This window comes from Lytechinus pictus, chromosome 6 (genome assembly GCF_037042905.1).
Source record: "Lytechinus pictus isolate F3 Inbred chromosome 6, Lp3.0, whole genome shotgun sequence".
NCBI classification, from domain to species: domain Eukaryota; kingdom Metazoa; phylum Echinodermata; class Echinoidea; order Temnopleuroida; family Toxopneustidae; genus Lytechinus; species Lytechinus pictus.
This window is the reverse complement of record NC_087250.1, coordinates 10,449,276-10,476,129: the sequence shown is the minus strand read 5'-3', so window position 1 is coordinate 10,476,129 and position 26,854 is coordinate 10,449,276. Positions and strand designations below refer to the sequence as shown.

At 37.9% G+C, this 26,854-nt stretch overlaps 1 protein-coding gene across 3 annotated transcripts in view; it reads right to left on the bottom strand.

The window, feature by feature from the left end:
* Window positions 1–12,831: 12,831 nt before the first annotated feature.
* The window catches only part of LOC129263387 (deleted in malignant brain tumors 1 protein-like), a 30,606-nt gene continuing 16,583 nt past the window's right edge, over window positions 12,832–26,854 (bottom strand). For 2 of the 3 annotated variants that reach the window (XM_064100885.1, XM_064100887.1), the window contains 10 exons: window positions 26,343–26,390; window positions 25,339–25,368; window positions 24,125–24,235; window positions 23,568–23,621; window positions 21,701–21,808; window positions 19,302–19,427; window positions 17,092–17,205; window positions 15,562–15,810; window positions 14,356–14,408; window positions 12,832–13,587 (listed from right to left, as the gene is read on the bottom strand). In XM_064100885.1, coding sequence (XP_063956955.1) covers window positions 13,411–13,587; window positions 14,356–14,408; window positions 15,562–15,810; window positions 17,092–17,205; window positions 19,302–19,427; window positions 21,701–21,808; window positions 23,568–23,621; window positions 24,125–24,235; window positions 25,339–25,368; window positions 26,343–26,390 — 1,070 coding nt within the window. In that variant the 3' untranslated portion in view covers window positions 12,832–13,410. The remainder of the gene's footprint in view (window positions 13,588–14,355; window positions 14,409–15,561; window positions 15,811–17,091; window positions 17,206–19,301; window positions 19,428–21,700; window positions 21,809–23,567; window positions 23,622–24,124; window positions 24,236–25,338; window positions 25,369–26,342; window positions 26,391–26,854) is intronic. The other variant, XM_064100886.1, reaches the window with a different exon arrangement.

The following is a 26,854-nucleotide window of genomic DNA, read 5'->3' as shown; positions in this document are numbered from 1 at the left end:
CGCATAATCATGATACGATCTTCTTAGGATATCATTCGACGATCGTAATAGTTCGCGGGGATTAATGATTTTTGTAGGGTATAGGGGTATACGATTTATTAATTAATGCGCCAAACTGGTGAGATCGTAAGTAGCCCTCAATCAGCGCAAGACTCATCATCATACGACCAGTCCAGATGCACGCATGCATTGTACGATATTTTACGGTCTCGACCCTGTACGATGTCAAAGATCGTTGTCTAATCGCAGCCACATAGGATGCCCCCTAAACCTCGTTGAAGAGCCGATGTGTAGTGGGTCATGCGTTCGAATCCCACCGCGGTATGTCTAGCGTCCTTTAGCAAGGCGTTAATCCACACTTTGCCACTCTCGACCCAGGTGGGTGTTTCATAAAGCTGATCGTAAGTTAAGAGCAACTTAAAGAACGACTGGTGATCCTTTATTGTGGTAAATGGTATATTCATTGGCGATGGTTAAGCGCATAAGAAAGGTTCGCCAGTCGTTCTTAAAGTCGCTCCTAATTTAAGAACAGCTTTATGAAACAGCTCCCAGGTGCTAAATGGGTACCCGCGGTAAAATGTTAAAGTCATAGCTTGTCCAGTACTGTGTGCGCCCCAACGGCGACTGACTGGAATACTCCCCAGGGAGTGGAGGATTAGCATGAATTAATTATGTGTGGGAATGACTGATTGAATCCAATGACCGGGGTAACGATCTGTAAAGTCCTTAAAAACGTCGTTCCGATGTATTAAGCGCTAAATAAAGCGGATTATTATTGTTATTTTCGTTTAATAATCCACCATTAGAAAATCGCTGTAACACTAAGCAAAATATCTTCCAGGGCCTGTTTTATAAAACTTGTTTTAATAATGAATTTACCATAACAGTTAAAAGCTACTGAAATCGTTAATCTGATTGGCTAAAAGTAGAAATCATGCATTATCATGTTTATTATTATAATAATTCTTCATGAAACGCCACCCAGAGCCACTTGTTCGGGGCAGCGCTACAGGACGTTCATGGACCTGGGAAGCCGGGGTGATGGGGGTGCTTCAGAATTTTTCCTGGGGGTGCTGCGTGTATTTTTTCCATAGGCAGCACCCCCACGAAATCAGCCCCCTGTATTTGTTCAAATATGTTATAATGTACATAATTATCACATCCGACAATCGCAAATCATTTACATAGTCTTTCACATATTTCAATAACATCCCTCCTATAACGCGACTCAATCAAGCTCCGGCACTCGACTCCGATACAGACGTGGTCGCACGCGATACGTGATAACCATAGTTTACACACTACTTGATAGCAGGGAGGGACATGGGTGTGGTTGTCGAATCAAGAGTGCGCGCGCCCGACCGCCCGTGTTGTGTATAAACCTTTGGTATAAACAATAATTACAAGTCAAACAATAGAAATCGAATTTCATTGTCTTTTTCGCCCTGCCCCATGGCCCTGGGAAGCGGGGGTGCTAGGGGTGAAGCACCCCCAAAATTTGGGGGTACTGCGTATGTTGTTTTCCATAGGCAGCACCTCCTGGAAATCTGGTAGGTATGATAAATGACAGAAATGTAATGAAAATGAACGACGTTTTGTACAGTGGCGGTTCGAGGGGGGCACAGGGGGCGCACGCCCCCCCCTAATATTTGAGCTGCGCCTTCGGCGCCGCTCAAAAAAAAAAGTGAAGTAAAATAAAGAAAAGGCGTCGCTTAAAAAAATAAAGGAAAGAAAAGAAAAGGCGCCGCTTAAAAAAATTATACACTGATATAATATTAGCAACAGTAAAGGAAAGACTTTCCCCCAGCAAAGCACAATCATATCATCTTCCTTATCTTTTCTTTTAACTACCCTTTTCCCAACAACTTCGCCGGTTAAAAATATTCAGCAGTGCGCTGCCTGCATATAACTGGCGCCAATCAAGAATAATCAGCGCCACCTTAATCTAAATCGGCGCCGGACAAGAATAATCAGCGCCATTTGGTTATAAATCGGCGCCAGTCAAGAAAAATCGGCACTGCCAGAGTCTTAACCGGCGCTGATCAAGGATAATCAGCGCCCCCTAAATCTAAATCGGCACCGGACAAGAATAATCGGCGCCAGTAAAGATAAATCGGCGCTGCCTGAGTTCTTAACCGGCGCCGATCAAGGATAATCAGCGCCACCTATATCTAAATCGGGGCCGGTCAAGAATATTCAGCGCCACCTGATTAAAAATCTGCGCCTCCTGGTTCTAAATCGGCACCAGTCGATTATGAATTGCCGCTGCCTGAATCTTACGTGACGTCGGTAAAAATAATCAGCACTACTTGTTCTAAATCGGCGTCGGTCAAGACAAATCGGCGCTGCCTTTTTCTTAACCGGCGCCGATCAAGAATAACCAGCGCCACCTAAATTTAAATCGGCGCCGGTCAAGAATAATCAGCTTCCCCTGGTTCCAATAAATAGGCGCCGGTAGAATAATGAAGAAGGGCCTATTGCCAACCAAATCTAGGTCGGCGCCGGTCAAGAATGATCAGCGGCACCTGGCCGGTTATACATTATATTGTTGATTGGTCATAACGAATAACAAAGCTTATCGCATGCCCTTACAGAGTGGACTGGGGCGGGGCAGTTGCCCACAGATGCCATGAAATCTTTAATTTGTTATATAAAAAATCCCAGAATCATATAGGTGTAGAGCAAATCCTTTAATTTTGATCTTATTTTCCAATGCTTTAATTTGCATATCACAAGTAATTCTGAAATATTAATCTCAGTTGATGAGTATCAAATTACATCGCAGAAAAGGAATGCTAAGATTATGAAGATGATTCGATATTTTAGTCCAAAACTTTGCTAAAAACCCATTGCTAATACCGGGAGTGTATAATTACGCAACTAGACGTACATTCGTTAGACCTTAAACCACTAAATATCATTTTCAATGTATAAATACAGTTTGTCAATACCTTTGTTTCAACGTTTAAATGTTTACGCCACAAAATCTTATTTATTTTCATCTTCCATTAAGTTAAATATTATTCATCTGATCACTCAGGAAGAAGTTAAAAACAAAGATAACGATACCTGTAAATCTGGAGAACTATACACAACAAAAAAGTAAGTCCCCCCTAAATCAAAATGCTGTAACTTTCGAACGGAATAATTTTGAGATATAATATTTCGTAGGTGGTTTTTTACACTCACTAAACAACTCCTGGGGGGAAATGAGATTGATCGGTTGGGTCATGCATGAGTAATCAAAGATTGAATTAAAAATGACCATTTTGAAAGTCACAAGAGTCGTTTTTCAGATTGTGTAAATACAAAGTTGGGCAAGGATTGTTTTTTGTTTTACTATCTATCATTGAGCCACTCCACACAAAATTTTGAAAAATGTATGTTCATGCTTGAGTGAGCACATTTTATTTGTGACGTATCATCTCATAGAGGGTTTATGGTAGTATCCTCTGTAACCTGTTAAAACATGTTAAAATTGGAAAATGTTAGTGGCTCCCCTCCCCCTAATTTCTCGGCACCCTCCCCACTTTCAAATTCTGGATCCACCACTGATTTGTCTATAAATTCAACTGATACTGAGAAATTATTAGGAAAATTAGCCAAATGATACTGCTAAAGACAGCTTTGAAAAAAAGTTCCACCACATGGAATAAGGGGTTACTTATTCCTAAACATATGAACTCATAGTGTACACAATGTCTATGAGAGAGGAAGTCAGAATTTCAACAAAAGTGAAATAAGGGTTTGTTTCATAGTCGATTTTTGTTACTTCTGCCAATAGTTTTCTCATGAAACTTCGCACATGGCTTCCGAGTGATACTATCCAAAGGGCCCGCACACTCAAATAACCATTCGATACGGCACAGAGTGGGGTCAATGCCTTGAACTTTCTTCTCATTTGCATTATTCTCGAATATTGTGTGCTCACTGAAGCATTAGATATCGGGATTTTGATAAAATTCAATTAAATTAACTATGCAAGAAGGTTTGTGACAGATATCCATAGTTAGCAATGACATTTTTTTCCAATAACGTCAAAAAGAGCTAATTACATTCCACATGTTCATTCAAGCGTGAATGTTTAATTAACTGCCTTTGAATCTTTGAAGCATGTTAATTGGTCATGAACATAACATAAAAGGTTGAAAAAAGACAATTTCAGTTACCAACTTGAAACATTACTTGCCAATGATAATTGAAAATCGTATTTTTTGTTTTCGTTAAATTTTCATTTAGCCGTGAAATGATGAATATTGTTGAAGATACTCTTCCCAAAAATAATTGTCATCATATTCGATCATTTCCATCGATAGAAATGTGTAAAAATTCCAACGAATTTTGACTGTATTTATTCAACCGTAAAATTTAGCAAAAAAAAGTTGTATCGTTATTTAGAAAGTACCTTTTACAAGCCTTCTGACTATTTTTCATGATGAGAATGTGGAATTCGTTCCAATAAACTGGAATCAAAGTCATGATATTTTGCTTGTGATTTTTAAAAAGTGACAATTTTGCATTCTGCCGGTGCTCACTGAAGCATGACGTAAAATACGCCCGTAACAGAAGAGGGTAGCTTATAAAATTCCCTACACGCTCATGTAAAAATATATTAAAAACTCCCAGTGGTTCGGAAATTATGGATGTTTGTTTAAGGGGGACTTACTTTTTTTGTTGTGTATATTTCCAAAGCTCTGTCTTGAAGGATCTCTTTCTGAGTTCAGGTCATAAGCATTATATCCAGTTTCATCAAAGTAATTATATAAAAATTACTCATCATTACAAATTGCATTAGATTTAGTGAAAATCATCACAATATATATATATAAATACCAAATTCTGTATATAGGCATATACATCATGTACATGAAAATTGAATAATATATAAACCTGGATGTGTTCTCCCCCCCCCCTTTGAGTAGAGATTTCAGCATCCCCACTGAAAAAAATCTTTCCCAGGTCCCTGAGGACGTTGGGGGTGACTGCCCCCTCTAAGATTTTTTAAAGTAGAAACAAAAGAAAAATGGGATCGGACAGAAGACGAGATAAGGCGGAAGAAGAGCGAAAACAAAAGAGTTCAGAGTTAAAGAGTTGATTTGAATATTTATACATAATTGTTCTCAAACTTTTGTTTTCTTCTTTGTTTTTCTGGTTGTAGAACGTAATATCTATTTATCTATTTATTTTACTACTCCCCGGGGTTTAAAAACACTTTTCTTTTCATTTTTATTGCAGTATGTCGATACGATGAATTCGCTTGTTGGAACCGTAAGTGCTTGCCAATAACCAAGCTGTGTGATAACATCGACGATTGTCTAGCGGGCGAAGACGAATTATATTGCGAAACCGGAAGTAAGCCTCTACGTCATATCCTGTACAAACTGCACAACGCTGTTTACTATATGAAACTTACAGTCGTTGTTTAAACAGTTTGATTAAGTGTTTAAAGTCTAAAACCACAACGTTTAATTTTTAAATAATTAATTATCAATAAATCAAGCATGGTGTTTAAATTGTTAAACAACTTTAAGTTTTATAATTAGTAAACAACGGTGTATACAATTTCAAACAGTGTTTTAACTGTGTGGGGTTGTAATAGTGCATCAGAGCTCCGTAACACAACTGTTTAGTGATCAATCAAAATGGTACCTTCTCTACACGAAAAGCACAAGGTATAATGAAATGATCAATTTCAAGCAACCCTGATTTATTGTAACTAAACTTTGTTCTATAAATTATCGCGTATTAACCACATTAGGAAGTTCGAACCATTGCCAATCGATATAAAGGCCCCCTCACACCTAGCCGAATTGCCTGAAATATGCCTTGCGATGGCTGGCGAAAGGCATGTTTTACAAAATCGTTTTCAATGGTAACTAATGGTAAATCATATTTACCCTTCGTGTTTGGGTTCGTACATCTTCTCAACCAACAGCTGCAATTATTCAAATTCGTGCGGAAATTTTGAACATGTTTAAAATTTCCCGACGAAATGAAAAATCGTTGGTCATCTGTTTGAATTCGCATCTCTTATTTAGTCTGCGGTAATCGTTCGTTTATCGTTCGTGTGTTTTTGTCGCGCATAGTCCCTCTTCGCGCTTTTGCCAAAGTGGACCGATCTCGAAAGAACCCGTAACGAAGCGACACGATGACACAACGAACAAGATTGCCCGATCTATTCCCTCGTCTTCGTTTCTAATCGCACGCCATATCAATCCATTGGTCACTGTTCCTTCGTCTTATTGGGTTATATCAACCCTTCGCTCGCCTTCGGCAGTAATTTTCTCAAAGAGGTGAACCGAAAATCGATATCCTTTGAATGTCATATTTATCCTTCGCTTATCGTTCGTTGATAAAATTTGACAATAGTTACTGATCGCATGATCTAACGAAAATTTTATTTGAATTTCGTTGAATTCGCGTGCATTTCGTTCATTTTCCTATTCGTCACCCTTCGTCCGCCTACATTCGGTCAGGTGTGAGGGGGCTTTAAAGGCCCCCTCACACCTAACCGAATTGCCTGAAATATACCTTGCGATGGCTGGCGAAAGGCATTTTTAAGAAATCGCTTTCAATGGTAACTGATAGTAAATCATATTTACCCTTCGTGTTTGGGTTCGTACACCTTCTGAACTAACAGCTGCAATTATTCAAATTCGTGCGGAAATTTTGAACATGTTTAAAATTTCCTGACGAATTGAGAAATCGTTGGTCATCTGTTTGAATTCGCATCTCTTATTTAGTCTGCGGTAATCGTTAGTTTATCGTTCGTGTTTTATTGTCGCGCATAGTCCCTCATCGCGCTTTTGCCAAAGTGGACCGATCTCGAAAGAACCCGTAACGAAGCAACACGATGACACAACGAACAAGATTGCCCGATCTATTCCCTCGTCTTCGTTTCTAATCGCATGCCATATCAAACCATTGCTCACTGTTCGTTCGTCTTATTGGGTTATATCAACTCTTCGCTGGCCTTCGGCCGCAATTTTCTCAAAGAGGTTAACCGAAAAATCGATATCCTTCGCATGTCATATTTATTCTTCGCTTACCGTTCGTTGATAAGATTTGAAGAGAGTTAATGATCGCATGATTTGACTGAAATTTTATTCGGATTCGTTGAATTCGCGTGCATTTTGTTCATTTTTCCCATTCGTCACCCTTCGTCCGCCCACATTCGGTCAGGTGTGAGGGGGCTTTAAGATCGACAGCAGAACTGGAATTTCCAGCTAAACTGAACTTCCCTCTCCGATGTACTGATAATATTGATGTACATGTACATAATGTCTTCTTTGTTCTTTATTCTATTCTTCTAAAGAATGCGAGAGCTATCCTAACTATGTGCTATGCAACGGTATGTGCGTGGCACAACTGTACGTTTGCGATGGGTTCCCGCATTGCATTAACCGAGCAGATGAACTAAATTGTTGTGAGTATAGGCCTTTGGTTTTTGTTTTTGTTTTTGCGAATGGCCTTCTTTTTTTCTTATTGGATATTTTTTCGTCAGTACTTGTGCTTCCGACCCGATAGGCAGTGTGAATGACGATATAAAAGGTTTTATTTAATCAGACTACGCCTCATACATATTAATGAACACGAAACGTCGGGAGATATGCTTATTTCCGACCCCTCGATCAGCTCAATTGGTGTGGATCAATCAACAAGTCATTCCTGCAGTCGAGTTTATGGCGCAGGTTCGAGTTTCAAATAATTTTCAAATTAAAAATTTTGGCAATTTGAAAAAGTCCAAGATTTGTCATGTGGTTCAAAGTCTCAAAAAAAAAACCTTTAACGTCATTCCCTCTGCTCTCTCGTGTCTGGTGCACAAGTAATGACCCCCCAAAAAACACAACCGGGATAGCAGATCGTCTTGAGATTCGGAGTTGAAGAAAGCTTGCAAGTTTGTTGCCTGCATGTCCAGAATCATGATTCACTGATTTTCGACAAGAACTGTTTTGTCATGAAGGGCTTTTGACAATAGATTCTCTACGTTCCCGAATGCGTCTCTTTAGCGGTTGCGAAAAATCCCTATATGGTATCGCGGCAACATTGATTCGTAACAGGTGCCTTTTTGAGCAGGTTTTCACTCGCGACGCGCAATGGATTCAAGATCACTGTAAAAATATTTAACATGTTCTTCGAATAACAAAGAACAGCAGGGAGATCTGTGTCGAAAATTGGTGAACCGGAACAGCAATTTCGTCCTAAGTTTCGGAGCTGACGAAAAATGGCAAAAATGTCATTTATCCCGAGTCCAGGACGAAATTGTTGTTTTGATTCAGAATTATGAGAAAGACTTCTTTCTTTCAATTGCATTCGACAATACTTTTTCATTGTTCTTGAGTTTGTCGTGTGTCATGGAGCGAAAACGCTCTATTAGCGTTTCCGTGCAGCCGGTAACAGGTCTACTGGACGTCGTGTGGATATACCGTAAATCCATTTCATATTAAACAAATATATCAGGCTTTGATAAAGTATAGTGGAATTACTTATCCGAGGGGCGAAGCCCCGAGGGAAATATAGTAGTTTTGCCAGTCCAACCGAGGATTAATAATTCCCACTATGCTTTCGAATGAAACGCCTGGTATATTTGTTTTATATCCTACTTTTTATAATTTACAACCAAAATCTATGCGTTGAGCTTGCAAAGTCCGGTTAGTTGAGTTGAATAACCTACTTTTCTCCGAGCCACCGCGCTCAGCGGAACGCAGATTAGTGCCTGCGCCGACGCATAGCTGGACTTGCCCGGGAGAGAGAGCGCGCTGGCCGGTGCGCCCGAGAGTTTAGCTCGATATCCAGTTTTGCGAAATAATGACGTCAGACCTCGATATATCCAAAAATATTACATAGGTTATGTAGATTCGAATCAGTGATAGGTCAATACACCACCACGTGACCATAACTGCGAGGATCGCATTTGTTATATTCTAGGTTTTGACGTCACCTCAGGGAATATACTGCGTTGTATTGTCAATTGCGGCGTTATATTCACTAAGGTGACGTCACTCGCTGCATACAAGTTGCGTAACAAGGTAGTTTTTGATGAACGCGCTAATGTTAACGCGTCAATTGCATGAAGTACGCGCTTGATGTATTTAAAAAAAAAAATCTATTATGACGTAGATGGATTAGAGCTGTAGCAAGAATTTCAGGTTTGAGCCAGATGATGAATGCAATTTCTGATGGCGATTCCACATAGACTATATAATATAACAAATATTGCCTGGTCTATCGTTTTAATAAATAACATTTCAACTCCCCTCCGAAGCTATATTCGAAGCTATATTCGGGATAATATTTTCCCTCAGCGCTGAACGCTTCGGGCAAAATATAATCCCTTGGGAAAAATATAACTCCGTCGGGGAGAGGAAATGTTATATTCAAACTCTAGGTAGGCAATATCTGTATGATATATCGAGGTCTGACGTCACGCAACATCATAGTTGAAATATATTAGGTCACATGATGCTACTTAAACCAATCACTATACAGGATTTACTCTATGTAGGATATAAATTGTAATATACAATTCCCTCAATTATTCCTCTTTAACTGTGGCTGCCTCTATTTAAGAGGAGTTTCCAATATGCTGATACGGCGAACAACGATGACAGGACGAGTTTCAAATACGATTTAAAAAACTATTTGATAGATGATTGTCGATTAATAATGATCAGCAGAATTATTTTGTAGATTAAGCGGTTCATGCAGATAACATTCAAATATGGCTTTCTGTTGCTTTCTGCAAAACTGAACTGGACGCAGCCCTTTTCCGTGTACCGCATGCAAAACGTTAATACTCAAACAATGACAATTATTGATAAAGCGCGCGCAACTCTTATGATTATTATTATTATCATTATGCGCAAATATGCATGGCAACCATGACGCAGCAATAAAGATTAAAATGACACTAATTACGTAACAATTAACTTTGGCAAAGCCCGAAGAGGGACTTTGCGCGACAAAAACAAACGATTACCGCAGACTAAATAAGAGATGCGAATTCAAACAGTACAGATGACCAACGATTTTTCAATTCGTCGGGAAATTGTTTACATGTTCAAAATGTCTGCGCGAATTTGAATAATTGCAGCTGTTAGTTCAAAGAATGTACGAACCCAAACACGAAGGGTAAATATGATTTACTATTAGTTACTATTGAAAACGATTTGTTTGAAAATGCCTTTCGCCAGCCATCGCAAGGCATATTTACGGCAATTCGGTTAGGTGTGAGGGGGCCTTTAATCTAACATATAATATTATGCAACCCACACCCTATATCCTAGACGCAACAAAGCCCGGAGCAGTTGCCGCCCGAGGAAATGTTGTGTCACGGCTATGGAAGGCCAATCGTAACGGATCACACGACAGGGTAAACGTGTTATTAATTTCGCTTCCATTCGTTTCAAATACACATTCACTCTAATGTGAAGTTACCTCTACCAATTCTCTATCGACGCCTTATCTCCAGAATTTATCAACTGTAATTGGTGAAAAGGCCGCCATCGCGCTATGGAGACGTGGATGCTGGTCAAAGTCATATTCTTTTCATCATAAACCGTCAACAAAGAAAGGCAATATTCATGTGTGCGGAATACACTGAAGGAAGGTGCAGCCACGCGGGAGCCGCCCCCTCTAACGGTAAACTCTTAGAAAGAAACAAGAAACTTTATTAGAACCTTCCTTCGCCTCGTATTTGGAACATTTAACATTTCTTCAAATAAGCAAAAAGGGGTCCTAAACAGAGTACTTTAGAACATTAGGGTTCAGCAATGAATCCTTTTAAGGTTATATAAAGTGGGCTCTTCAAGTAAAAGGGAAAAAACTATAGGTGGTATAAAGGTCCCTATACAAAAATGGTAGGATATATACAGCATTAAGAACCCCAATGAGAGGTATAAAGAACATTAAAAGGTTCCTTTTAGAACCGAAAATATTTCTAAAGGACTGTTTAGAACCCTTTTCTTAGTCTTTGAAAACCTTAAAAAAGTTCCAAATACAGAACAAAAGGTTCAAATATCTATAAAAGTGTATGGACTTTTATTGTTAATGGCATCTAAATAGGCATTTTCTAGCACCGTGTAGCAATGGCAACAAATAAGGGCGGTAAAACATTTTCTATATGACTCTTCTCATCTAATTTGATTTAATTTAATCATCGCTTCTGCTTAACAATATAATATGTAACACAAATATAACAGAGATTGTTTGACAAAAATCAGAAGTATGCATCATCGTGATCATTGATCATGTTGAACATACAGCTACATACTACACACAGCTAAATGGTACAATATCTCCCACACTAACCCCCTTATGTGTCTCACACACACCCACTTACTGTTCCTCTCTACCTTTATCAAACACACACTCCCCCTCTCTCTCTCTCTCTCACACACACACACCCTCCACACACACTCCCTCCCTCCCTTTCTTCTCTGTTTCTATCACACACAAACCCAATCTCTCCGTTCCCTCCTCTCTCTCTCTCTCATATACACTCTCGATCCCCCCCCCTTATTCTTCGTCTCTGTTTCTATCACACACACACACACACACGCACACATTCATAATACACGTACTTTAACCTAAGGTTGACCTCGCTCTCTCTACCTTTATCAAGCACACACGAACTTCCCACTTCTCTCTTTCACACTCCCACACACACCCTATCACTCCAATAATTTCTGTCTCTGTTTTTATCACACACATTCATTATACACGGATGTCTCCCACACAAACCCCCTTATGTGTCTCACACACACCCACTTACTGTCCCTCTCTACCGTTATCAAACACACACTCTCTCCCTCCCCTCTCACTTTCACACACACGCACTCCCTCCCTCTCTGTCTCTGTTTCTATCACATGACACAAATCCTAACTCTCCGTTCCCTCCTCTCTCTCTCTCTCATATACAATCTCGATCTCCCTCCCTTATTCTTCGTCTCTGTTTCTATCACACACACACACACACGCGCACATTCATAATACACGTACTTTTGCTTAAGGTTGACCTCGCTCTCTCTACCTTTATCAAACACACACGAACTCCCCACTTCTCTCTTTCACACTCCCACACACACCCTATCACTCCATTACTTTCTGTCTCTGTTTATATCACACACACACATACCCCACACCAGTGGCGTACCTGGGATTTTTCACAGGGGGGGGGGCAAAACCGTCCGCCAAAAAAAATTGACAAGCCAAAAAAAAAAAAAAAAAAAAAAGTCTTCAATCACAAATGAAGGATTTCGTACCAGAAAAAAATTTGACAAGCAAAAAAAAAAATAGAAAAAAAAGGTCTTCAAGCTCGTCAGGGGGGGGCATGGATACGTCCTTTGCATGGGTTGTGGCTCGTCAGGGGGGCAGACTGCCCCCTCTGCCCCCCCCGTAGGTACGCTAGTGCCCCACACACAATCTCTCCGTTTACTCCCCTCTCTCTCTCTCTCTCATATACACTCTCGATCTCCCTCCCTCTTTGTCTCTGTTTCTATCTCACACACACACATTCATAATACACGTACTTTTGCTTAAGGTTGACCTCGCGCTCTCTCTACCTTTATCAAACACACACGAACTCCCTCCCCCTCTCTCTTTCACACACACACCCACTCTCTCACTTTCTGTCTCTGTTTCTATCACACCCCCCACACAAACCCAATCTCCCCCCACTCTCTCTCTCACTCTCTCACATACACTCACTCCCTTACTTTTTGTCTGTTTCTATTACACACTCACACACACACACATTCATTATATAAACGTACTTTTGCATAAGGTTGACCTCGCCTCACCTTACAACAAACGAACATTTACGAATGGTTTATTTTTCTCGTTCACAATAATTTATTCAATTAACAAGAACAAAGAAACGGAGACCAATGCCCGCACAGCAGCGCAATGGATTTACTCCTTTCTTGAAAAGAGGAATAAAATTATTTTACCATGAAATTACCGACAAGGTATCATTAAGAATTATATATTATATTTCTATTTACAATGTGATTGATGCAACAAATCGATACATATCAGTAATTGTTTTAATTTGTTGTCTTGTACATTACTTTCTTTAATCAAAATCTATTGCCCCCGCGTTATGAATTATCGTATTTATAAAAGCAATATGAATATGTAGATAATTGAGTGATCTGGAATTTTTGGTAGAGATTATTACATACACGAACATTGTTACGTCTTTTAAGGACAGGCAGTCTGAGCAAGGACAAAAACATGCTTACAAAATCTTAAGTTGGGGAGTATACACATGAATGATGTACTGAAGTGTAACTGTAATTGTAGAATTGTGTGATGTAACTGTGTGATGTAATTATGAGTAACTGTAATTTCATTTTGATGTGAACGTTAATCATCTAGCATGCTGATGCATCTTTCCACACTGGGATATTAGGCTTCGGCTTGTCGCACTCGTCTTGCCTTCTCCGCAGCGCGAGCTCGGCGTCCCTCAAGGCGCTTTGCTTGGTCCTCTCGTCTTCGGGCTCTTTCCTGGTCGACCTCTTTAGGGCCTGATCGGCGAGCTCGGCGCTTTTGTCCCTCAGCTGCGCGTCGTCGTCGGACGTGAACCTGATTTTTTTTTCATAAACAATAACAAAAGTAATTGAATGGTATCATCATACAACTGTTTCCTTATTTACTTATATCGACAGGATAAGAAATTGTGAAATGAAGCGAAACTGTAAATATTATAACTTTCTTATTTTACATCCGATTTTGATGGAATTTTCAGTGTTATGCTTGTTTGCATTTTTTCTTTGTATTCGAATCAGCTCATATAGAGTGGTGCTAAAACATTAGTGAGCACCATCAGAAAATGAACATATTTCAAGTGTTCTAGTTCTGCCATGTATTAGATATTTAATTGTGATGTCAGGTGATAAAATATTACATTCAATAAAGTTTGTTTCTATTTCTCATGGCTCATCAGACATTGTAGTGTTGTTGTCTTCACTCAACACTCAGCATGAAGGGGTGCATTTATAGGGTTCACTAACTTTTTAGCACTACTGTATGTTGACCCTCCTTGAAATTACTTGTCTCGACTTTGTACATCGTATTGATATATATGATGCTATTAAATTGTTGTCCCTCTACATACAAAGAAAAGAATTTGACAATAGATTTAGAAGACAGTGTTATATTTCGCCCGTCTTACTTTACTTTTTCTCATTTTTGGTAGAGCAACTTTTTTTTTTCTTCATTTATTTCTATTTTTACTTTCTATATTTTTTCTGTGTTTTTGGTGTTTTAGGGGGGGGGGGGGGGCTCTTTGCCCTCTCTCCCATTACGCCATGCAGAGGTCTGTTTAGAGGTGGTCTAACACAAAACACTTACCGGTAACTCTTGGACTTTCTCAATGTAGTATAGGCCGCCATCTAGTCCTGATTCTAAATCAAAATAAATCAACCAAAAAATAGGTCAAAATGTTAAAAACAATAATTGTGAGAACGATATTGATAATAAATTCCCTTTTTAAAACGCCATTTCGATTTTAGTTAACGCTCAACGCAATCAAAAGTTAATTAAGGAAGTATAGTATTGGCCGAATCACAGATGATAATAATAATGATAATAAAACATACTTCTATAACGCATAAACAAATTTTAACCCCCCCCCCCCGCGCTCAGGAAAAATGTAAAAACAAATTGATAGGACAATATCACTTGAGGAAAGTAATGAGAGTGGGAGGGGGACACCTGAGTTCAACGTTGAATTATGGTCGCAAAATGCATTGTTATCATGTATCGATTATGGAGACAGCAAGTTATTACGTTATCCTTAGCGCGATTAACGTTTGATTTAGACCAATACAGTGCGTCCCACACAAAAATCCCGCCTGTGAAGTAAGGTTATATCGCAATAATTGGATATGTCTCAATCATAAATTTAACATCAACAACTGTAAGAATATTACTTTTTTTTTTTTTCGAGACCAAACATTTACTGAATTGATCACGCACTGCGGAGTAAAAACAATAAATTCTGAAGCCTGCTGGAAACAACTTGCGCGGAAACTCACACTTGTATCTGCATCATCTCTCATTAAGAGATTAGTGAAAGAAAACTACAAAGAATACAAGATACATGCTAACGAGCCATTCCTTTTCTACGCCAGGGGAGTGTTTCATCAACATTTTCATCCGACAAGTTGTCAGATCTGACATCTTTCTCTGATGTTGATTGGCTGAGAGGTACTGTTACTATGGTAACTGTCGGATAAAATGGGACTTGTCGGATAAAACGTCCGACAAGTCCTTTCATGAAACGCCCCCCGGGTCTGTGCGTCCTAAACAAATATCGACTCATTTTCTTGCACAACATGGTTTCGACGTTAACTTTTCAAACTCTTCTTGCTTATCTTTGCCTAAACTACTCATATCATACTTTGTTGGTATCAAAATGAAGAGGAGAGGTTGAAGTCTATGATGTTCTGAATGACAGACATAAAATCTTTTGGTTATGTTGTAAAAAAATAACCTCCCGGTTTCCTCTTTTTTTGTGGGACACACTGTAATAACAAATTAATGTAGGTGAAATACCTTGCACTGGGCAGTAGTAGTCCTTATCTAAGCAACAGTCGCCGAAACGTTTGCAGATGTCATCGCAGTAGCAGTCTCCAGATCTACATTGGTCGATCCCGCCGTCGCCAGTCTCGCCGCAGGAACACATATTCATGCAAGTACCACTGTCAGGCTCGGAGGGCCAGTAGGAGTACGAAGGCCAGTAGTCGGACCAGGAATCATAATAGGACCAGGAATCATAATAGGACCAGGAACCATAATCGAAATCTGGGTATAAGGGCAAGCAGTCACATCGAAACTCAATCGAAAGAATGAATTGTTTGAAGCTTTGTTTTAGTCAGCATTTATTTTTCAACTTGGAAACCATGGTTATTTGATTCTATACATGCTCGGATGGCCAGGAGTAGGAAGGTCAGTTGTCGGACTTGCATGGGCCCTGCTGCATAAGAGTTACTATTGTGGTAACTTTGCCATCCTACATGTCCTATGGTAACTACCATGGTAACACTGATCAACAGCCAACCAAAATCAAGGATTCCATGCAAGTTACCATTGCATGGCAAAGTTGCCATATTGGTAACTTTTATGCAATAGGACCAGGAATCATAATCGGCCCAGGAATCAAAATATGAATAATCCGTTCCTGTGTAAAAGCAAGCAGTCACATTTGTAACTCAATCGAAAGAATTAATTATTTGAAGCCTTGTTTTCGTCAGCATTCATTGTTCAAACTGCACTTACTTCGATTCGATGCACGCCGAATATAGGCCTACTGATTGAAATACATTGAGATTATTATGTGCATAATTTTTATTTCCCTGTTTCTGATTCACAACAGACCTTGTTCAAAAAGACTTTTACATGACTAAAATAGATTCTTTAACTCCTGTTGTTTTTTTTTTCGACAATTTTCTGTTTCTCTAATGCAATTCATAAAGATATGTCAATAAGAAGCAAAGTTCTGTGTTTCAGACAACTCTCCTCATCAAGTATGTTTACATCGAATTTTTCTTTCTAATTGGCTTTTAATAACGTTATAATGGGTTTTAAGTAACGTCGCAAAGGGTTTTGAAAACGTCGTAATGGACTTTAATCCAACGACGTCACAAAACTTTAGAGGGTAAATTGCCAACTCGTCCACCCACCACATGGTCTTCTTTCATTTAGTATAGTGCCATTCCGTCCATCAACATTTCGTCTAACAACAGTTTGATCCAATAACCATTTGGTCCAATCATCACTTCGTCTAATCACCATTTCGACTATGACCATTTCGTCTCATAACTAGTTGGTATAATATCAATTTTATTTTAATTCATCTTCCACAATGAACACTTAGTCCAATTAGACCAAGTGGTATATGGACTAAATGACTATTGGACCAACTGATTATTAGACGAAACGATGAGTCGACGAATTGGCAATTAGACCATGTGGATAGTGGACGAACTGATGGTAGACCAAATCATAGTAGACAAGTTGGCAATTGGACGAATTGGAACTAGACGAATCGGAAATAACCCACTTTAGAGGGACTTCAATGCTTACCGCAATACCACTCGTCCTCGCCATATAATGGGCAGTCGTTGACGCCATCGCAGAACTGGTCGCTCGAAATGCACATGCCATCCGCGCATTCGAATTCTTCATACCATTGGCAAGCTGAGAAAATGTAAATTTAAATTACCCCCATCAGCATGTAAAATAAAACCATTGTTCAGATATTTTCAATAAAAATAATCCACTTTTTAAAGACTGAATCATGTACACCATCATAAAGTCGATAAAGGGACCCAGTATGCTGAAAATGTTTTCAATATTATTTCCAAAAGATTTCAAAATGTTTTCACTTGCTTTAAAACGGTATAATAACGCATGATATAATACTAATAATTATGATGATGATGATAATAATGATAACAACAATATTAGAATTATAACATATAAAAATAATAATGATAATGATATTATTAATAATAATGATAATAATAGTGGGCTGCACAACCAATTATATCACTAGGATTAACTTCGTTACTTTGATTACCTTGACTGGACCTCTAGGAAGAACACAGCCATTATATCAATGGCTCTGAATAGAGTGATCCATCCGTATATTTTTATGTGCATGTTTATATATTTATATTTAATCTAATATCTTGTGAAATGTATTTTATTGTGATTTTTATGCGGTAAATAAAACCAAACCAAATCCTAGCATGGTAAGAGACATATTCCCTTCTTGAATGTTACGTAATGACTGAATGCACTAAATAGCCTATTTTAACATCCCGGGCCACTTCCATTGACGAGTGGATACCATGCACGACCATGGGGTCTCGAAAAGCACCCTAAACACGTATTTTTCATATTCTGAAAATGCACCCCTTAACAAGTATTGGCGTCTGAAACCCTACCCTATCAAGTATTGGAAACAAAACGATACTCTTGGCAAGTATTCTCTGAAATTAACCCCTAAACAAGTACAGCGATATTTTATTGTTTTACCTTTACACACCATTTGGTTTAGTAGGCCTACGGCTCCACCTTCCACACCTCTCGCAAATCGGACCCTACACATGTAGTGTTGGGGCAAAAAGGGCATCCTTTATGAAGCATTTTAATTTTGTTTTATCATCCCCGAAAATTTGACCCTAAACACGTACCTTTCATAGCGGAATAGATACCCTTTTTTCATTATTTTTGTGTTTTGACACCCTTATCAAGTTACGTACGTAACGTGCCCTATCTTGAAAAAGACATCCTTTTTACGTGTTTTTTTGGTCGCGCATGGTATTCACTCGTCAATGTAAGTGGCCCCCCGGGGTTTAACATCCCCTTTCTTAGAATCTTTCTGTATCGTTCAGAATCTATTGAAAATGCCCGTCAAATCACAATAGACAGATCAGAGGTCTTTGTCGAAAGTTGTTGGACCGGGACAGCACATCGTCTTCATATTCGGACCGGACAAAATACCGCACATAATCATGTCGTTTGTTCAGTCAGAGTCTTGGGCGACACAGGGGCCCGTATTCTGAAGTCGGGTTTAACTTAAACTCAGGTTTAAAGTTGTGGTTTAAGTATGGACAGCCAATTGTTACATAATCACTAACAGTAGAGATATCATACTTCAGCTCATTCGGCTCTCAAATCATTCATAATTGTGTAGGAAGTATAAATAGATGATTGTCTTCACCATCGATGAATCAGGAAAGAGCTCAGTAAACATAAGAAACATACAACTTAATAAAAAATTTGATACTTTTGGCTTCCCATACTTAAACCACAACTTTAAACCTGAGTTTAAGTTAAACCCGACTTCAGAATACGGGCCAGGGCTTTTGACAACATATTCTCTGCGTTATAGAAAGCGTCTATGTAGTGATTGCGAAAATGCCCTATTGTAAATCTTATCTTATCTCTCCCCACAAGAAAATCTAAACTTTCATACTTTTTACTTCGTGACATCATTTTATCGAAATATATATCTCTAACCTATTAAGGATATGTACCGTCCTTACGTCTGCTATTGTTTCAAGCAGTGTAACTGCTTATTATAGCTGGCCCCTGCATGTTTACCCAACTTATTATTTTACATGCTTCATTCATGTAGTTTTCAGTCTTATACATTATTTATATTTTCGATTGTCACACAAAAAATGTACTCATTTATGTCATTGTTATTGTATAAAGGTTTTTTTTCACTTGTTATTGATTTATGAATAAAATGCAGAAACTCCTGTATAAAATAAAAATCTTACTCGGTCCACAAAACGCTTCGTCAGAGTGATCTGAGCAGTCCACGTATCCGTTGCATTGGTCGCTGCTAGGTATGATAGTGCCTTCTGGGCATTCGAAATAGCCTGCAGGGTTTGGTGTGGGGTAATCTATGGACAAAAACAAAAATCGACGCTAGCATTATAATGATGATTCGATGTTGCAAGCGCAAAGTGTAAGCGCGCCACCTAGTCTTGGTCTCTTGGCCATGGTTATTAAAGACAGTTACACGTAACCTCAAAGTTGTCTAGTTTATTTACGTCTTTTACATTAAGTTGGCCCTTATTAACCCATGCCGCGAACCATTGGAATTTTTATTTTTTCAAAATTGTTGTTTAGACATAATTATACTTTTACAGGCGAATCCCGACACAAGCACTTGCTTTCGGGGTTTTTACGCCTATTTCCATGTACATAATTTGCATAGGCCTACTGTATTTTATATTCATTGTTTTTTGTACTATATTAATGATGTATTATTGATTTGTATATTCTGCATGAAAAATGGATGACATGTCAATCGGAAGAAAATTAATGTTTAATTGAATTTATTTGAATATTTCTTTATTGAAAAATTCAGAGCCCCGTGGCTTACAGATGAACGATTAATCGCTAATTTGAAAGAAACATTCTGATTGGTTCCTGGTCGGTCTACTAAGCAAAACGCGCATGCAACGATGATCTTGATAGGCTATTTCATTTAGAGATTAATCAATAACCTTTGTGTTGCCGGTCCCAGATCTTAAAAAGGTGTAGGCCTACAGCCGCCTACTCTACCAACATGTATCTCGCAAAACCAAGAACCGAGTATAAAAAACAGTCCTTTCCAGCAGCAAACTATTCAATTTGTTACCAGCATGGGCGGAAATTCCAGGGGGGGACAGGGGGACGTGTCCCCCCTACCCAAAATAGTAGGGGGCACCATATCAAATGTCCCCCTACTATTTTCTGTCTTTTATGATGGAAAGAAAGAAATTGACATAAAACATGTATTTTGGACGACATAACCTTACCTACACTACGTTTGTCATATGTATGGGCCTTATTCCTCCCATTGTTTTATGTATATATATTATTTTTGTATTGTGTATTTTAATTGTTTTGTTATAATTATGATTGTATGATGTTCGAATTTTAATGATAGCAGGGCTCCCTTGTAAAGAAGGGACTACCCTGCTTTTTATAAAGAAAACACGAATGAATAAATAATTAAATGAATAAATGAATAAATAAATGAGTAGATAAATGAATAAATAAATAAATAGATAAATGAATAAATAAATAAATAAATAAATGTCGTTTGGGAAATAGCGGCATGTCTTGGAAAAAGGTGGGGGGCACTGCCACAGGGTAATGCCGGGAACATTTTTTGAAGAGGGTGTGCTGGCTTGGGAAAGAAATTGACAACAAAAAAGCATCCGCTCGAAAAATGAAGGTTATTTTAATTAAATTTCTATATTTAAGAGTACCATCCTGATTTCCGGAGCGGGGGTGGGGGAGGAGTGCTGCCTAGTATGGTAAATAATATACACTGCAAAAACTCCGGTGTTGATTTAACACCAGCCCGAAATCTATATGTGTCCACACCGGAGAAGTATTGAAACAACACCAGTTTGGAATCAAACCGATGCTGTTTCAATACTAATTAGTGTTGTATAAACACCTATCTGGTCTTAGACCAAAACGAAACTGGTGTTGTTTAACACTCCTCTGGTGTGGACATATATAGATTCCGGGCTGGTAATAAATCAACACCGGAGTTTTTGCAGTGTACGCATTACCCCCTCGCTTTCCAGGGCATTAAACATACATCCTAATGGAAAGGGTAAGTAGGTTGCCAAAATTGGGAAAGAGGGTCTATTTTTGCAAGACATGGATACGTATATGTGTAAATGGTATATATTTCAATCTTTCATAAAAAAGAATGATAAAGCATTCACGCAAAAAAAGCTATTTAAACTTTTTACAACGCTGTTTGCTGTATATTATATGGTATTACACCAAATTCATGTGTGACACGTTCCTCAAAAAGTAACCATCGTCACTATTTATACACATTAAATATATTTCAAAAATGTATTATGACTAATATCAATGGAGGAGAAAACAAATTAATAGACGAGCTGTGATTAGCTGTCAAGGTAGACATAGGATTTTAATACAGCCGTAAATTGAAGCAAAGTAACTAAAATAACGCAAAGGTTCTTTCGAACATCTGGCGGCAGAGAATAGGGTCAGTTAGCTGAATATATTATGCTGCCTCGAGCATACGCAGGTGAGTGAAACTCCTTGCTCGGCTGAGTACCCTATACCAAGATTAACACTATTGTTTTTCTCTAAATTAACAAAAAATAAAGATAGTAGTAAACCAACTCAAACTCACCGCAATCCTCCTCATCTTCGTCGTTGGGACAATCGGTGAAATGATCACAAATCCAATAATGAGGTATACAAGAACCATTGGAACATCTGAATTCGTCGGGCATGCAACCTTTAAAAGTTAAACCAAAAAGAGAGAATCAGTGTTTCCACCGACAGCTCAAAAACATATTTCGCGAACCTGAATCCGGAATTTGCAGTCTTTGATTTTTTTGTCATTTGAGATTGGCAACACTTATATTCCACCCTTTCACACGGTAAAAAAAATTGATGATTCCATGCAGTGGAAAATAAAGCCAATGACGTATTTTTAGCACGTGTGAAACCATATTAGAACATTATTAGAATCACGAACGCTAATCACAATCACGAATTCAAATTCTACTCCGGAGGTTAATTCCAGTTAAGATTAACGCAAATTACGATACGAATTGTACGTGTGAAAAGCTTGACCTCCAAAACATCATAGGGCGGAGCTTAATTACGTGAACTTTTAAGCATTGTATCACGGAAATAAAAGGAAGTGCATTGTATTTGCGATGCAGTGCTTTGATTGACATGTCACCAAGGACACATACCGCCTTCGCTCGGGAATTCGAATTCAAATCAGTGTTCGAGTGAGCGTGTGAAAGGTCCGATGATTATAAAGACGAATGGCGGATCATCATTACAATGATGATTCAAGATTCACGTGTGAAAAGGCCATTTGTTATCATGTTCAGTGTAGGAGAACACACAGTCCATAAACTATTTTTGGGGCAGTAACAGTCCCGACTTTTATCTGAATTTATTTGGAAATCTGGGGATTTGGGCATTTTCTTCAGCATGAACCTGGCGACACTGCTCCGAAGTTGTATATTCTTCTCGGGAGAATATTTTCCCTCAGCGCTGTGCGCTTCGGGCAAAATGCTATTCGTTGGATAACTCCATCGAGGAAGGAAAATATTATATGTACTTCTGTACATGAATAACAATAACGATAATGATAATAATAATAATAATAATAAATAATAATAACAGCAGGATGGGTGTACATCTTAACCCCGGAACATAACACATAGAAAGGTTTTACAGAACAAATCAACAGTACACTAAAGAGTAATATAAGCAATGAAAATAAATACCAACGAACTGTATTATTCATTTAACAAAATGGTAATTGAAATGAATGCTGGAGACCGCCATCGTGAGCGACTAAACTTGATAATGGCGGCGGCCTCGTAATAATTGTACACAATATTATTGTATATGTGGGTTCAGTGTAGGTGCAGGAGCAGTAGCGAACAATAATTGAGCTATTAACTTAAAAACGGGAATGCATGAGATTTTATAATATTTTTTGTATGAAAATCACCTAAAGAATAATACAACAATTAATTTAAAAAGCGACGATCAGCTCCTCCTTATTTCGTGTATAGTATTAATTCCATAAAATGAACATTTCTAATAAATAAATACACTTTAAAAAATATGAAGCTCATTTCATTTGTAAAGGCCTAGATAAATCACCCGACACAAGTCATCATTCCAAACTACCTTCTACAGCTTCAACAATTTTTTTTGTATTCATGTTTCATGAAAACAAAAAAGTGGAATTCATGAAATGTGCATCCCATGTAATATAGGAGAGGTTGTCGCACATGACGTCAAGCATAATAAAAATTCATCTCTCCATTCCGTAATGGGTTCATAAAACCATCACCTTTATTTTCCTCTATACAGTAAATCTGTTTTGTTATTTATTAAAACTAATTTATCGGCATGGTGAGTCTCCAACTTTACGTGTAATAGTCTTCATCTTACCAACGAACGTAGATGGCGTCAAAAATTTGCAGTCTTGCTGCCCTCAACGTTCGTTTATTTATACTTACCATAAGACTCGGTAGGCTCCGGTTCCCAGGGTGGCCATGAATATGTCGTGTATTCTACAAAAAAAAGAAGAAAAAAATGACATAAATCCTTATCACTTAAATTATATTGTATTCGAAACTAAACTATATTCCAGTATCATCTCTAAATTTCTATATATTTGTGTTTCTATGTGTTTTTATGTTATGCAGGGCCCCCGTGTACAATAGTATCTCAATTAATGATGGGGCTAACCTGCTGAAATCAAACGACATATATATATATATATTACATATACATATGTATATGTATGTATGAATATATATATACCTATATATAGGTATATATACCTATATATTGTTGCTGATGAACCCTCAGGGGGAAACAGTCTGTACAACTAAAATCTAAGCAACTCGCTCCACCCTATTACTATACTATATACCTATATATATATATGTATATATATGTATGTATATGTACATGTATATACATATATATATATATAATACATATATATATATTTATTTATTTATTTATGTATTTCTTTATATTTATATAGAGTAATCATAAGAGATCGTACCACCACAATTTTGTTCGTCCTCGTTATATGAGCAATCGTTGATATAATCACATTGCCAGGAGCCTGGAATACAATTACCGTTGTAGCATTGGAACTGATCGGATCCACAAGCTAAGAGAAAGAGAGAGAAAAGAGAAAAGTAAATTGTCGATTGGTATACATCCATTTCGCCTACTTCCCATTTAGCCTCATGCCAGACGGTGATATTCCTAGCTCGCCAACACCTCACTAAAGATTTGCAACCGGGCAGACAGAGACTTTTACAAGTCAGAAAGGGGATTTTAATTAGGTACTTTTCGCTCCACAACGCATGACGGATTCACGAACAAAGAAAATACATTGTCAAATTTCCTTCATCACAAAACAAAAACCTTGAAGTCTTTGTCGAAAACTAGGTGAATCAAAATGGTTCCATGACATTTGCTCCGGCGACAATCGCTCCGATGGAAAATATGCACGTTAAGCCAAACATGACACCTAACCCTCAAACCTGAATAAACCTAGTCCCTAGCTTTGTATTATTCTGAACAAAAAACTATAATTACAATCCTAAATCTAACCCTATGCTCTCTGAGATATTAAGACCAGAGCAAATGTCGCTGGATGTCATGATGTCATGATACCGTGAAAACAGCTGTTATGTTCAGGAATCTGGACAAATTTTTGTCACCTCCAAAACTCAGGACGAAACTGCTTTTCCGGTTCGACAATTCTTGACAAAGACCTCGCGACCTTGCAGTGTCAATACATTTACTGTGTTCTTGCATGCGTTCTGCTCTTACGTTTAAAACCATCTGTGACCTAAGATATTTCATATCTTGACCATATTAAATTCAAGTTTCATGTGGAAGATAAAAGGAGAGGTCTTCCGCAAGGCTGTGCAATGTCACCACATCTTTTCTGCTGTAATCCTTAGACTATGATGAATACAAACCAAACGATATTTAATTTATTGTTTGGGGGATCCGAACGGTCATAATAAGGGGTTTTATCTTCCTGTCCTCCAGCCAACGATGATTTCAATACATAGTAAGGTTATCTGAAGGTTAATCCACATAGTGCTAATGGATGGTATACTTCGACTGAGGATAAATATTCACTTAAAATATTCATCTTATAACTCGAGCGACGGATATGCAAAAGCAACCTTGATGATCAATGATCAACAATTAAAATAACTGAAGTATTATATCACATGAACTTTGTTTACATACCGGATGACCCTGTTGTCCATGGTGGCAAATCTAAAATTTTAATGGAAATAATGTATAGAAAGAGAAGTTAAGTTTCATGTTCAACAGCATGCGCCACTACATTTACTTAATAGTGACCAATTCATCTTAAAGTGTAATAAGGCTGAGAAGTGTTCCACAAGGCTGTTAGGTGTTATTATTTTCTTTCATAGAATCCTGAGATATTTATTGATTACAAAACAAACACTGACCTTAAAAAAAATGTTTTATCGTTGGATCTCGTATATAAACAAATTTAACTTCCTTTTTCATCAAGTGGGAAGCAATGAAATGAAAAATGACTGGTTCATTTTTCGCCACGGATAAATATTGTCTTTAAAGAGGAAATTCACCCTGTCGATAAGTTGGTACTTGAAAAGTGGGAAAAACTGGAGGAAATTTGATGAAAATCACCTAAAGAATAATAAAGCAATTTATTTGTAAAGCGACGATTAGTTCCTCCTTATGTCGTATAATATTCATTTCCCAAAATGCAAATTTCTGATTAATAAATATAAAAAAATATGAAGTTAATTTTATCATTTTATTTGTAAAGGCCTAGAAAAATCATCTATCACATCATTCCAAACTACCTTCTATAGCTTCGACAAAATGTTTTTGTTCATGCTTCTCGAAAAAAAAATTTATGAAATGTGCATCACATGTAAGATAGGAGAGCTGGTCTCAAATGACGGCATACATTAAGTATGAATATTCATATATCTCTTTATCTGTGATGGATTCAGTAGACCTTGACCAATATTTTCCCCCGGGTATTTTCTTTTTTATGTATGCTTTTATTAAAACCAATTTTTTCGGCATGGCGAGCATCTCCTTTTACATATATAAGCATGAATAATGATAATAATAATAATGGTGTAGAATATAAATCTTAAGTAAAAAAATTGTCTTCTTTAGCAACGAACGTGGAGGGCATCAAAATTTTGCAGTTTCGCTGCCCTCGACGTTCGTTGATCTATACTTACTATTAGACTCGGTAGTCCACGGTCTCCAGGGGGAACTCGTTGTGTAATCTGTTTTTGAAAAGACAAAAGACCGAAATGATATTAATCCTTATCAATTAAACTATTTTGTATTCGAAATTAAATTATATTCAAGCATCTTCTGTTTATTTCTCAATATTTGTACCTCTATGTCTTTTTGCAGGGCCCCATAATGATAATAATAATAGGCATTTGTATAGCGCCCTCTATCTAGAAACACTCTATTCTGAGGCGCAATGTTATTATTATTATTACCCCAATTAGTATCCCAATTGCTGATGGGGCTACCCTGCTGAACTAAAACGAAACACGAGGGGCGACTGAAAAGTTTTGAGCCTAACACATAAAACGGATTATGATGTGAAAACAAAATTTGGTCAATGAAATCTTTTATATTTCTTAGAACACAGCATTGTGTCCAATATTTAGTCTTATTCTACAGGTTCCTGAATCATTAAAGTCTATAATGAAATATGGACGAACTTGTGTCGGCC